This window comes from Panthera pardus, unplaced genomic scaffold, assembly GCF_024362965.1.
Source record: "Panthera pardus isolate Hobbes unplaced genomic scaffold, ASM2436296v1 HiC_scaffold_22, whole genome shotgun sequence".
NCBI lineage: Eukaryota > Metazoa > Chordata > Mammalia > Carnivora > Felidae > Panthera > Panthera pardus.
This window is the reverse complement of record NW_026526788.1, coordinates 54370510-54383580: the sequence shown is the minus strand read 5'-3', so window position 1 is coordinate 54383580 and position 13071 is coordinate 54370510. Positions and strand designations below refer to the sequence as shown.

The 13071-nt window shown below is 46.5% G+C and overlaps 1 protein-coding gene across 4 annotated transcripts in view; it reads left to right on the top strand.

Annotated features, from left to right (window-relative positions):
* The window catches only part of ALDH18A1 (aldehyde dehydrogenase 18 family member A1), a 41651-nt gene extending 35171 nt beyond the window's left edge, over positions 1-6480 (top strand). For all 4 annotated transcript variants that reach the window (XM_053909773.1, XM_019445202.2, XM_019445205.2 and 1 more), the window contains exons 16-18: positions 1774-1960; positions 2980-3075; positions 5494-6480. In XM_053909773.1, the coding sequence (XP_053765748.1) occupies positions 1774-1960; positions 2980-3075; positions 5494-5675 (465 nt within the window). In that variant the 3' untranslated portion in view covers positions 5676-6480. The remainder of the gene's footprint in view (positions 1-1773; positions 1961-2979; positions 3076-5493) is intronic.
* Positions 6481-13071: the final 6591 nt, after the last annotated feature.

Sequence of the window (13071 nt, the reverse complement as noted above, 5' to 3'; positions counted from 1 at the left end):
AGGTCAAAGATAAGACATCACATGGCAGCCCACTAAAAGGACTGTTTCTGGAACCATTTATTCAGGCGGCATAGTTTAAAGTTTATGTTTCTGAACACGCATTTCTGTTGGATTTGGTTTGAAAAGATTGCGCAGAAAAGTTTTCAAACCAGAAATTTATATGTGTCCACCTTGCCACTAGGGCCTTTAATTAACCAATATTAATGTACTTAATACAGTGGTATTTGGGAGTCCACAATTTGTATGATGTTCTCTCTGGAATATTTTATTACCATTCCATTGAGGTTATAAAAACCAGTGCCAGTAAGTTTCACACAAGTGTATGTCCCATCTTAAGTTCCTAATTGCACAAAAAAAAAAAAAAAAAAAAAAAATGATGCTCTCCAGGCAAAAATGCATAGTCTTAAGTTTTCTGGCAGAACACATTGTAAGCTTTAATATCTGATGCCATGGCACCCTTTCAGAATTATGTAAATAAACACAGTATCTGGATAAAGTGGCTGCTGGCCTTGGTTGCCTTGACCCTGAGTGTGTGTCGCTTCCCTTTCATCCTTTAGCTGGAAAAGAAGGCTCTAGTCAGCTTGTAAATGGACATGGTCCCTGTGAGAACCTGAAAGGATTGTTTTGAAAATGAAAATACACCACAAATTAAAATGGGGTCAGATCACATGATCACTCATGTTTGGAGCCTTACTTGACATTACTGGCACCTATGTATGCCAAATACCACACTGGACTGGGCTGGACTAGACAGGAGGAAACTCTCCTTTAGCCAGGAATAAACCCCTCCGGTCCTGATTCAGACACAAACCTATGATATTCTTAGTCATTCAAGTCAAGATTGCCTTGAAATTCCTCAGATCAACATCAGTCAATGTGTGTACTTCATCTTTGTGTTGCAGGAGGTAAACCAGCAGGGTGACTTGCCCAGAGTGAGGGCTCAGGGATGGGTTTCCTGTCCACGAAAAAGGTGGTTGGACCCTAGGCCCGGAGAAAGTGGGGTTGCAGGTAGAAGGGCCTCAGGAGCAACAAGAACAGGACATACTCTGCTTGTTGTAACTTGAGCAAAGGCAAAAGCTTGGTCCCAAAGAACCAAGCCATGGGAGGTCTCAGAGAGTGAAGCCTAAGTGGGATCAGACTTATGACTGGGGCCTTCAGTGACCAGCCTCCAGTTCTTAAATTCCTCCAGCCAGGAGCAGGATGGTGCTGAGCTGAGCCTAGAGCTGGGGCCTGACTGACAAAGTTGGAAATCTGACAGGTAACCATGGTTTGAGGCAGTTGGTTACCAAGTGCCCTTTTCCTCTGAAGCACACTTAGGACTTATCCAGAGAGAAGGGAGTAGAAATATATACAGGCCATCTCCTCCTTTCCATGTGAGTCCAGGACTACGTGTCCCGTATGCAGGGAATGGGATTTTTATAGCCAAGTGTTCATTTTAGTAAGATGCCAGCAGTCAAGGCTTATGTCAGTAGCCTGTTAAATGCCTTGCACATTCTTAACATTCAAAGGCTTCCTGCTTAAATCCCTGCTCCAGTTTTACTGAAGGCCCATTGCTGGCAAGTGGCCAGTCAGCATTTTTGAAAGCAGAGCATCCTGGAGGGTGGTGGGCGGCTCCTAAAAGGAAGTCGAAGGCTGGTTTCGTTGTCCAGGCCACGGCAGCCACGGGCTCCTCCCCTGCAGGCTCATCTGGCTGTTTGATTCTAGACGAAGAAGAGTGAACTGACTGACTGCTCTTGGGTTTATATTGTTACCCCTCGACTTCCTCTGTTCCAGGTGAAAATTCACGCGGGCCCCAAGTTCGCCTCCTATCTGACCTTCAGCCCCTCTGAAGTTAAGTCCCTCCGAACTGAGTATGGGGACCTGGAATTGTGCATTGAAGTGGTGGACAGCGTCCAGGAGGCCATCGACCACATCCACAAGTACGGCAGCTCGCACACAGATGTCATCGTCACGGAGAATGGTCAGTGTGCGTGTGCACACGTGCTTCAAGTGTGCAGCACCTGCTTTTTCTGCTTTGGTCTCCGTGGGGTCCAGCTCCTCTCAGCCCTTCTGGCTGCAGGAAAGCATAGTCTGAATACACTAATGATAATACCTGGCGTTGGTTGGATTCACGGGTCTGCTGCGTGCTCTCACATCTGCCACATTATATTGTCACAGCAGCCCCAGGGGAGGAGGTGGGGAAGAGATGGTTAGCTCCACTCTGAAGATGACTCCCTCTGTGTCACAGGTATTACCTTTGAACTTCTACAGCAGTCTTTCCGGGTTATGGGAATAAACCCATTTACAGCTGAGGAAACCTAGGCTCGGGAGGTTAAGGGCAGAGCAGCTCACCACACTCATTCATTCCACAGATAAGTACTGAGAGATACACGTAGGTATCAGGCACTGGAGGCCCAGCAGTAAAGGCAGCCAGTGGTAAATGGCCTCCTCAGAGGATCTACAGACGGTTTATTGGGGAATCACAACACCACCGGTTTGAATAGCTGACGTTTACTGAGCACTTACATGTGCTAGGCTCTGGGATGAGTGCTTTGTGGATGGCAAGTCATTTTATCCTCTATACAACCCTATGAGCTAGGTAATATTGCCAGTCTGCATTTTTCTCTGGCACAGAGAGCTTCAGAAACCTGCCCAAGGTCACCCAGCTATTGAGTGTGGAATTGGAATTCAGACTTAGGCATTCTCACACTGGAGCCTATAAATAATATAGTCAGGCCATTGCAGCATCAAGGGTATGTCTACAGGGGGAGATCTGGACTCCAACCCAGTCTTTCCCAGGCAGCTACTCTTTCCATAACAGGGACTGATGAAGCTGGTTAACCTTCTTCTCTTTAGATTTTTTACAAGTCTGCGTGTTTAATGTGTGGAGAAGCTCTTCAGGGGCCTGGGCCCAGCCCCGATCAGTCACCAGTGCATGACTGGAAGGAGGGATGTTCTCCATGGGTCACCTTAACTCGGTTTCTTCTCTTTATGCTGCAGAGAAAACAGCAGAGTTCTTCCTCCAGCACGTAGATAGTGCCTGTGTATTCTGGAATGCCAGCACTCGCTTCTCTGATGGCTACCGCTTTGGACTGGGTAAGAAAGATTATGGTCAGGAGAGAAAGGAGACCCTTTGTGAATCACTATGTGGTACAAAGAGCATAGTGAGGGTGGAGGAGACACCTCTGCAGTCACAGTCACATGCTTGATCAAGATGATAGGGACAGAATTGTGGGAGGGAGGTTGATGAGAAAGAATAGTAACAACAATGAGCCAGGAGAAGTCCTGTCTGTAAGCATTTTGCATGCTAAGAAGGTAGGTACTTGTCTTTTCTTTTTCATAGTTCTTTGAGATTCAGAGAAGTGAAGTAACTTGCCCAAAGTCACCCAGCTGTCTTTTAGACCCAAACTTGTACAAGTCCAAAGCCTGGGTTGCTCCCACTACTGTATGGCAGACCACAGCATGTCCACATGCACAGGTTGTGACAGGTGTACATGCCAAGGTCCCTCAAGAGCACTGCTGTGGCAGACTTATTGCTTCAAAGAGATGTAGCCAGGTTGCCTGAGAGTGAGGAGTTCTCCATGAGGACAGGACATAAGAAGGGTTAATACGTATGCTGGGCATCAGAAATAAACAGGTGAGCCCAGAGGTGCAAGGGTGACTTCTAAAACAGACCTCTGAAATAAAAAGCTTCAGAAAGACACCCTCTCCCCTTCTGTTTAGAAATAAAACCTCCAGGGGCACCTGGCTGGCTTAGTCAGTGGAGCATGCGACTCTTGATTTCCGGGTTGGCAGTTCAAGCCCCACATTGGTATAGAGGTTACTTAAAAATAAAATCTTAAAAAAAAATTTTTTTTTAATAAAAAGAAAGAAAATCTCTATTCCCCAGTGTAAGGATTTTTCAGTCTCTGGTTTTCAGGGGTGCCATTATACAGAGCTCCAGTAAGGCATTTATGACACATCTGAGCATTATTTCAACACTAAAAATAAAACATTTTAATCTTTCTGAACTCTTAAATAGATGATCTGCCTAGAGAAGTACTTCTCATTGAATTACAGAAGGTAGTTAAAGAGAATTTTACTCAGTTATTCTTAATCATTAGACCCTTTATCGTTAGTTGCCTGTTTCTGTTATGTTGGGCTTGTGATTTAATTATATCAGTTGCACTGATTTTTGTATTCCATGTTATTGGAAGAAGAAATAGCAGCATACTTTCAAGGACTGAGGTGCCCAAGTTTCAACTGAAAGCCCACGATAGCAGAGAGCAAAAGTCCATTGTCTTTCCATCACCTACATAGAGCAAACACTCAAACGCTGGTTGAGTTAAATTCTTATGAAGCACGTTGATAACAGTGACAGGCGATGTTTATTGAGCATTTACATATTCCTTGCACTGTGCTAAGTATATCACATGCATTGTCTCACTTAGTTCTACATGACAGATTCTATTATTTTCCTCATTTTCCAAGTGAATTGAAGCACGAGAGACAGGCAACATGCCCGACGTCATGAGGTCTCTACACTATTAAAGCAGAATTTGAATCCAGTGGTCACATGGTCCATGCCACCCACCACCCCCAAACACATCCCCACTCAGGTGTCTCTGCCCCTGCTGGTCTCTGCCTGCACCACCTCTCCACCTGCCCCTCCCCTGCCCTGCCCATCTCTTTGTCACTGTTCAGCTTTCGGAGGCTCTCCCTAACCACTCCACCTGTGTGAAGGCCACCCTGCCCACACGGTCTGTCACAGCACCCTTCCCTGCACTCTCATCACCACATGAAATTATTTGCTGAACTGTTCTTTGGCTGCCTTGCCCACAAAAGTATAAGCTCCATGAAAACACCACCTCACGTCATTTATTCACCACTGCCTCCCCCAGGCCCACCATGGTGCCTTGTACATAGTACTTGCTCAGTAAAGTTGTGACACACAAGGGAACCCTGCCTCCACTGTGTACCATGCAGAACGCCCACCTAGACTCAGGAAGACCCCTTAATGCCCGAAATCTAGGCCTAGAGCAAGAGAGAAGGAAAACGAGCAGTCCCCTCTTATGTATTCAGTAACTGTCAAATGAGTACATGTGCTAAGAATTGTGGGGGATACTGAGAACATGTCCCTTACATTCTGGAACTTAAAGTTTGGGGGAAATGTTCTTCATCTTTATACTGGACATTGTTGTATACCTCAAAAAATGCCCAAATGTCAAATTGTGATACATAGTCCAGACCCTAAGCAGATATCAGAGCCAGCACTCCTAGTCTTGTCAAAATGCATTTGGGATAAAAGTGCACAAAAGAGGCCCACACAGTGTGTTTCATTAGGAGGGGACTCCATTGTGATTCATAGTAACCAGAGAGCACATTGACAGGGACCATGGAACTCAGGCGGGTCTGGGGAGGATGGAGTGGGCAGGGCGAGAGGGTGCCAGGTCGGGAGAAGAGAGCTGTGGGTCTGGTGGACGGACAGGAAGCGGAGGCTGGGGAAGCCGCAGCCTCATCCGTGCTTTTTCTCAGGAGCTGAAGTGGGCATCAGTACGTCACGGATCCACGCACGGGGACCAGTAGGATTGGAGGGACTGCTCACTACAAAGTGGCTACTGCGGGGGCAGGACCACGTGGTCTCCGATTTCTCTGAGCACGGAAGTTTGAAATATCTTCACGAGAACCTCCCTGTGCCTCAGAGAAACACCAACTGAGAAGAGCTGGGAAGGATTCAAGAGGTCTTCACAGTTAAGATGGTCTTAAGCATCTCGTCGTGTCCTGGATGAGCCAGGTGCCATCTCCCACTTCCTAGAAGGGTCTGCCTCTGGGAAAGTGTACCACGAAGCTTTTGGGCTCAGTGTGACAACACCGCTCTTGGCTAACGCGCGTATTCCAATTCACCCTTCTCTACGTTAGAAAATAACCACCGTGGACGGGGACTTTGCTTCTCACAGTCCAGTTCCCTGCAAGGATAGAAGCAGAAAGGTGCAGCTTCCCCCCATAAAAGGCAATGGAACATCATGGCCACTTTTACCTTTTTATCGCCTCAATGAGGTAATGTCTCCCCTGGCGTTTGGTTGGTGCTAGAGCCCATCACACCTAATATGTCTTTCCACATTTCATTTCTTCACGCTTACAGTCAGTTTCAGAAAGGAAAGATTTGGAATTTAGAAGAGGGGCAGCTCTCCTTTTTGGCATTCTCATCAGAAACAGTTGCAAAAATGGACTGAATCATTTCCACCAGGAAGATTGACTTTTTGTATTTATTGTGGAGTAAATCTACGGAAGCATTCCAGATGCTCACCCCTGTCCGGACCCAGAGGACCCGGCGTTACCCAGAATGCAGTTGGAACCTGGAGCTGCGAGTCCCAGGAAGAAGTATCTATAGCAATCATGCTTGAAATTTTTATATGAATTACTTTGTCTCCTGCCCTTTCCCTCCAAAACAAAAATTAAAGGGTTATTTTAATACTTTGGATTCCTCCCCCTTTTTGAGAAATAAAGTTCTTATGAAAAGCCTGTGTGCGTGGTTAACGTTCTCGTCCTTACTTGTTGCCCTCTTCTTTCTTTGCCCTCCCCGTGGTCCTCATACCCCACTGTTATGCACTGGCTCTTCTCTGGAAGTTGGTTGGGGAGAGTCCATCTGCTACATGTGTCAATGGAGGCGGTACAGGCAGATCTCAGGACGGACCCAGACTGAGAGAGGGGAAGGAAAACAGGAGATGGAGCCCAGGAGCATAAGGACTGAAAACGGGAAGGACTGAAGAGCGGCTACGTACGGCACAGATGTGCTGCCATTGTGCCAAGGTCCACACAGCGTCCACTTGGCCACAGCCCCAGCCGACATCCTTAGTTCACTTTGGATGACCCTCCCTCCCTCCATCTAGCTCCTGTTTTATTAGGGTCCCTGGTGCCTGATAGTCTGCAGTTGAAAGCTTTCTTGTCTCGCGGGGGTCCTCCCAAAGAAATACGCACTCACTTCTATGCTTCTTATCCTCTGAGGATGTCTTATGAGCACGGGAATTACAGTGTCGTGTGGAACATGTTCCCAGACTCGTTCCAAACTCTACTTCACATCCAGACCCTTAGATGGTCTGGCAAGCCACCCTGCCTGCCCTGCCCTCTGAATGGGGAATTCTGGCATAGCTTGCCTGAAAAGGCAATAAACAAAGTCCTGCTTAACTGTACGGCAAATACCACAATCAGCTCCCATCCAGACAACAAATACCCCTGGAGTCAAAAATAGAAAGTGACCCAAGAAGGCCAGGGCCCTTGGGGAAGACTCCACTGAGGAGGCAGGCCTGGATCTGGGCCCTGCGCAAGATGAGTCACAGGAGTAAGGAGTGGGCAGGACATTCAGGCAGGGGACTGGTGCAGGCAGAAGTCCAGAGCTAGGGATGGAACACAAGTCTGGAGCAGTGAATACGCTGACGTGGGGCAGAAGTTCGTGCGGTGTACAGAAAGGTGTTCTGTCCCAGACTGCTGAGACGGGTATAATCCCGAGGGGACTGCCCTTCTTAGGGCAGGGCATGGGAATGGGGTTTGGGCTGGAAAACACTGGTAAGGCCCAGTCATCCAACAAGGCCATTTCCCCTGTGGAGCAACCTCAGGCTTGGTCTTTTTCTACAGAGGCCATGAGCAGACTGCAGTCTCCCATTTTCAACCCAAAGTGAAGAGATCGCCAAAGGAGGATTGGGAGGCAGCCAGAGCCTCACAAGTACCCCCATCTAGGCAGTCTTCAGTACTTACTTGTTTGGCTTTTATTCTGAAATCCCTCCTGTGGGCCTTCCCTTTTCCTGGCTACCAACTCCTGACAACAAACAGGCTGTTGAAACAACCAGTTCTGAAGCTCCCACCTCCCCCACCAATGGGGAAAAAAAAGCCCTCTGGGATAACAAATGTTCTTCAAGCCAAGTTTACTTGAGTTTAGGGTTTCTGTTACAGCCAAAAGTATGTCAGTGATACAGTATATACATAGATTATGTGGCATTTAGAAAAGTATTTAGATGGAGAGAAAGGTGGGCAGCCAAGGACTAGATTATAGTAAGTGTTATTTGTCTGCTGTGTATCCCTTATTTTGTGGAATCATCTCCTGCATTTTGCAGTAATCCCACTCAGTCTCTGTGATTCAGGGGAGGTTAATGCTGATCTGCCCCTCCCCCCCCCCCCCACCCTCACTATTTTTAGTGGCAGTCACATGGTTCTGATAAGTCAGAGTACTGTTTCCCTGCTTATACTGATTGCTTCAGGACTGGGCATATGATGATTTAAACTTGGCCAAATGGCATGCTAGTAAGACTAAATTTTTACTGCACTTATTAGGAAAAACAAATTGTCCTCATCCTTCCATGTAGAGGAAAGTATCCAACACAGGAAAGGGAACCAGGGGATAAATAGAGACTTTGCCCACCTGGTTTCATCAGTGCCTGAAATCCACCACGGGACTCAATGATTTCCTTTTCTTTTGCTCAAGCTAGTTTGAATTGGGTTGAGTTTGAGTTTGAGTTCTATCCCTTTATCTTAGAAGACTCTGGATAAATATCCCTGTGTTCAGGGGCGCCCGGGTGGCTCAGTCAGTTAAGCTTCAACTCTTGATTTTTGTATCAAGTCATGGTCTCGCAGGTTCGTGGGATCGAGCCCCATGTTGGGCTCTGTGCTGACAGCTCAGAGCCTGCTTGGGGTTCTCTCCCTCTCTCTGCCCGCCCCCTCTCAAAAGTAAATAAACACTTTAAGAATATATATATACCTGTGTTCAAATCCCTGCTTTGCCACTTATTAAACAAGTGACTTTGGACAAGCTACTTAGGTTCTGGGAGCCTCGGTTTTCTGGGACTATAACACCTCCTATGTCATAGGTGGTAGTGTAAGTATTTGGCACAGTATGGACACTTAGCAAGCGCTCAATAGGCGCGAGTTGATCACCTGTGATTTTTTGGGGGTGCCCGGCTATGGGCTTGGCTCTGTACTCCACAAGAAACCAGAATTTTCTCATGTTACTCATAAAGCAGTTTTCAGAAGCCAGACTTTCCCATCCCCGCTTTCTCTGGTCACTAGAAGCCCAGCTTGCCCTCCACGTGAGTAAGGAGGAACAGCACTGAGCCTGAGATCAAACCTTTTAGTATGTAGAGCACATGGGCAGATGCTACTGAGAACAGTGTGAGCAGCAGAGACCTGATTTGGGGTCTGGGAAAGAGGTGAATGTCATGCTCTGCCTGAAAGAAGAGGTGGTCCTTGTTTGTCCGAGAGGAGCAGGGGGTGAGAGCAAAGCAAGGGACCATGGGTCTCTAGACACTTAACACGTGAGTGCTGCAGTACAAAGTAGAATATGTGCAGCGTGTGTGCTTCTGAACTCGAAATCCATTCCCAGATCTCCAAGCAAACACGAAGATTTTGCATATTCAGATGAATCCTCTGGCAATCTTGCCTAAGACTTTAATCAGGTCTCTTTTTTGACTCGGGGCAGTTGTTGATAGGATTACTACTCAGTTCTGTCTCTCAAATGTACCTGGAACAGACATTTCTGGGTAGTATTTTGGGCCCTGTGTGGATAGTGCCCACGAGGCAGCAACCGTGGGAGTGTTTTCAGGTACAAGTACCTCAGTTCAAACTAGTTTAACAAAAGAAAGTGTATTTATTGGGTTATATGACTGAGGAAGTCGACACATAGTTCAGATAGGATTTGATCAGGGTTTGGCTCTGTTTTTCTATAGATCTCTATAAGTCAGTGGTTCTCACACTTGAGAATCTCAGAATCACCTGCAGTGTTATTAGAATAGATCACTGATTCAGTAGGTCGGGGGTAAGGGCTGAGAATTTGCATGTCTAATAAATTTCCAGCTCCTGCTGCCACCACCAATCCAAGAACCACACCTTGAGAACCACAGTTCCAGACATCTGCCAGCAGCAAGCTGGCTGTGTTGTGGGTTGCGGGATTGGGAGGTGGGAGGGGGCATCAAATAAAACTACAATCCAACAAAAGTCCTAAGCTCCACTCTTATTAAACTGGCCTGAATCCATCACTGTAGTAAATGTAGGAATTGAGTTGCATTGTCACAGGAAATCCAAACAACTGGGACTCGAACTTGATAGTTCATTTTTTGTCTCATGTAAGAAGTCTGGAGGTAGGCATCCCAGGGCTGAGGCTGAGGTGAAGGCTCCGTGATGTCATCAGGCACTCGGGCTCCTTTTGGTTTCTGCTCTTCCATCCTAGGGCAAGGCCCTCTTGCACATGATAGTGGTATCCCTACACTCGGTACTGTGTTCCAGATAGGAGGAAGGAGGAGGAACCTCAGGCAAAGGAGTATGTGCCAGCTGCCTCATCTAAGTGACTTTCCAGGAAGACCCATCCAATTGCTTGTCCAGAACTGGTTCATGACACCCCTCCTCACTTCTACAAGGGATCTGGGAAGTGACTTTTTTACCTGGCCATATTGTAGCACCAAGAAGTAAGAGTCTATTGATAAGGAAGAAGGGAAATTAGGTAGGGGAGGAACATTATCCTGATTCAGGGAACTGGAAGGGGGATCCATTCACCTAAACAACATGGCTGATAGGGAGGAACTGTTTCATGCAGCCATGTGGGCAACTCTAGCTGTAGGGGAGGTTGGGAAATACAGCTTTACAATTGAGCACACTCCTACCTGAACAAAAATCAGGATCCTCTTCACAAGGAAGAGAAAATGGTAACCATTGGGTAAGCTACTAGCACTGTTTGTCACAATTACCTTAAACCCCCTCTAAGGAGTGGATTTTTCTAGAAGCCTCCTTTGTTTCCTTGAGCTCATTGATGAGTTTTGTAAATCACATTTTGTGGTAGGATGTGGGAAAGCCTAATTGCTCTGTAGGAGATGGAGAAAGGGCGAAATTCCTGGGCACTCCTGGAGAGTAGCAAGGGAGTTAAGACTTGCCCCAGGCAGAGAGTACAGACTGAGGATCTGCAGGAGATTAGACTAGAGAGAGCTAGACCACCAAAGTATTAAAAAAGCCATCTGTTTGTAAACTGATGGCTCCATGGGGGTAATTCTCTTGGAGGTTCTCAAATTTTAGAGAAAGGCAACAGTAACAGGAGTCCACTTATTCCACAGAAGTAGTCCAGTGACATATTGGAAAGAACTTGCATTTGGGAGTCCTACTGACCTGCATTGTCACCTATAAATTGTGTGAACTTAGCGGAGTTACTTTTACCAAAATGGCCTTCAGTTTCCTTATTTGGAACAAGTAGAGGACTAACACCTACCTGTCAGGAGAGATTCCGGCAATGGATTGAACACACCGCTCAGGGAAGAGGCTCCATCAACATTATCCACAAAATTAGCAATAGGGCCCTTCCTGGTGTATCTGTCTTTGTATTCCACAGTAGCCCAGCTGGGACCAATGCCTATAGGTGCTCCCTGACCACCCAGTGAAACAGACTACTTTGGCAGAATTATGGAAGGGAGGGAGGGTGCTCTCTGAGACCCTTGGACCATTAGGGTCTTGGTATGAGAGTGGCAGCCTAAAATGATCATACATCTTTGCTGACCCCAACTCACTTCTGAACAACTGAGGAGTGCCATCATTCTCATCTAGTCATGAACGTGAACATGCTCTTGGGGTCTATTGGAGTGGAAGGTGGGTTACGTGTTACAGTGTCTTTTCTGCTAGTGCTTCTGCCAAAAGTCAAGGAACAACTTTATAACTGCTCTTGCTGGTAGAACTCCCTCTTTAGTGAGAATGATATTTAAAACATCACTGAATACTCACCGAGCACCTATTATGTGCCATGTGCTGAGAATAGGAGACACTCCTTCTGTCCAATGGTTCAAAGCTTAAGCTGTCTAGGGAATTGCTGCCCTACCCCAAGATAGCTCTTCTCCTTGACTCCAAGTGTTTATCACCTATTTGACTCCCGTTCCTAGGAGAACTCTTTGGCTAATAGGAAGGCACTAAACTAGACAGACCCACTCCAGGCTGGAAGGGAGGACTGTGCACTGCCATCTCAGAAGAAAAGCAATTCACTCTTTTTTCCGTCTAGCCCTAAGATCCCTCTAACACTAGAGGGCAGTCTGGCCCCATGGACCTAAGGAGGTCTGCCCTATACCCCACTGCCATCCTCAAATGATTCACCTGGAGATGAAGTGCTGGCACAGTAAAATAACTTCCAGAAACCAATTTACCTAAAAGGTAAGAACGCAGGCCGTTTTTCAGGTAAGAGACAGAACAGGGTTTGGGCCTTGATTCTACCACCTTCTAGCTGTTTGACCTGGGGTAAGTGTCTTAACTTCTCAGAACTTTAATAATGCTTACCCATAAATGGGTTTTGTGAGATTATATGTAAAACACTCAGCACAGTGTCCAACCTATGGTAAACCTTCAATAACTGTTAGCTGTTATATTTATTTTGTTCTAAGGAATATCTTTCTCTTAATTCTGGATACTCCTCTTTTATTTAAAGTCCATACATCTCTTCCTAGGAAATGTGGTTGGGGACCCGCTAAGGAGATAGCTATTGTGTATCAGCACTATAGTAGGAGCCTTGCATACGATGTCACACAATGTGAATGAAGGAATTGTTATCCCTAGTTTACAGGTACAGAAACCGAGGATAAGAGAGGTTGAGTAAATTGCCCAAGGTCACACAGTGAGGAAGTAGTAGAACCTAGATTAGAACCCAGGCAGCTGGGCTTCAGAGCTCTTCCCCATCACAGCGGGCTGTAGCAGTAGTAGTTTCTTGTACCTTAACCCAAGGTAAGTAGTAAGGCTGAAGAAGGGGGTTACCATGGCTACTAACTAGACCCCTTTTCAAGTAATCAGATCCTAGGTCTGCTCCAGTTTTGCAAGAGGAGATGCTTGTCTGGAAACTCTCCGCAGCACCTGCCCCTGGAGGGAGCTGGCTGCACCTGAATTATTTAGAGAGTCTCTAGACATTTGATATAATGAGCAGGTGTGGATGCTTCTCTGCCTTTCCCTGACATGCCTTTACTTATCCCTTTTCCCTCCACATACTTGCCTATGAGGAAAAGGAACTATCAGCCTTCTCCACAATGTGTACGTCTCTCTCCTCCCAAAAATTGTGGACCGTTTCCCTTGCAAATTTCAAAATCATGTTGATTTGAGTGGAAATTGGTGTAA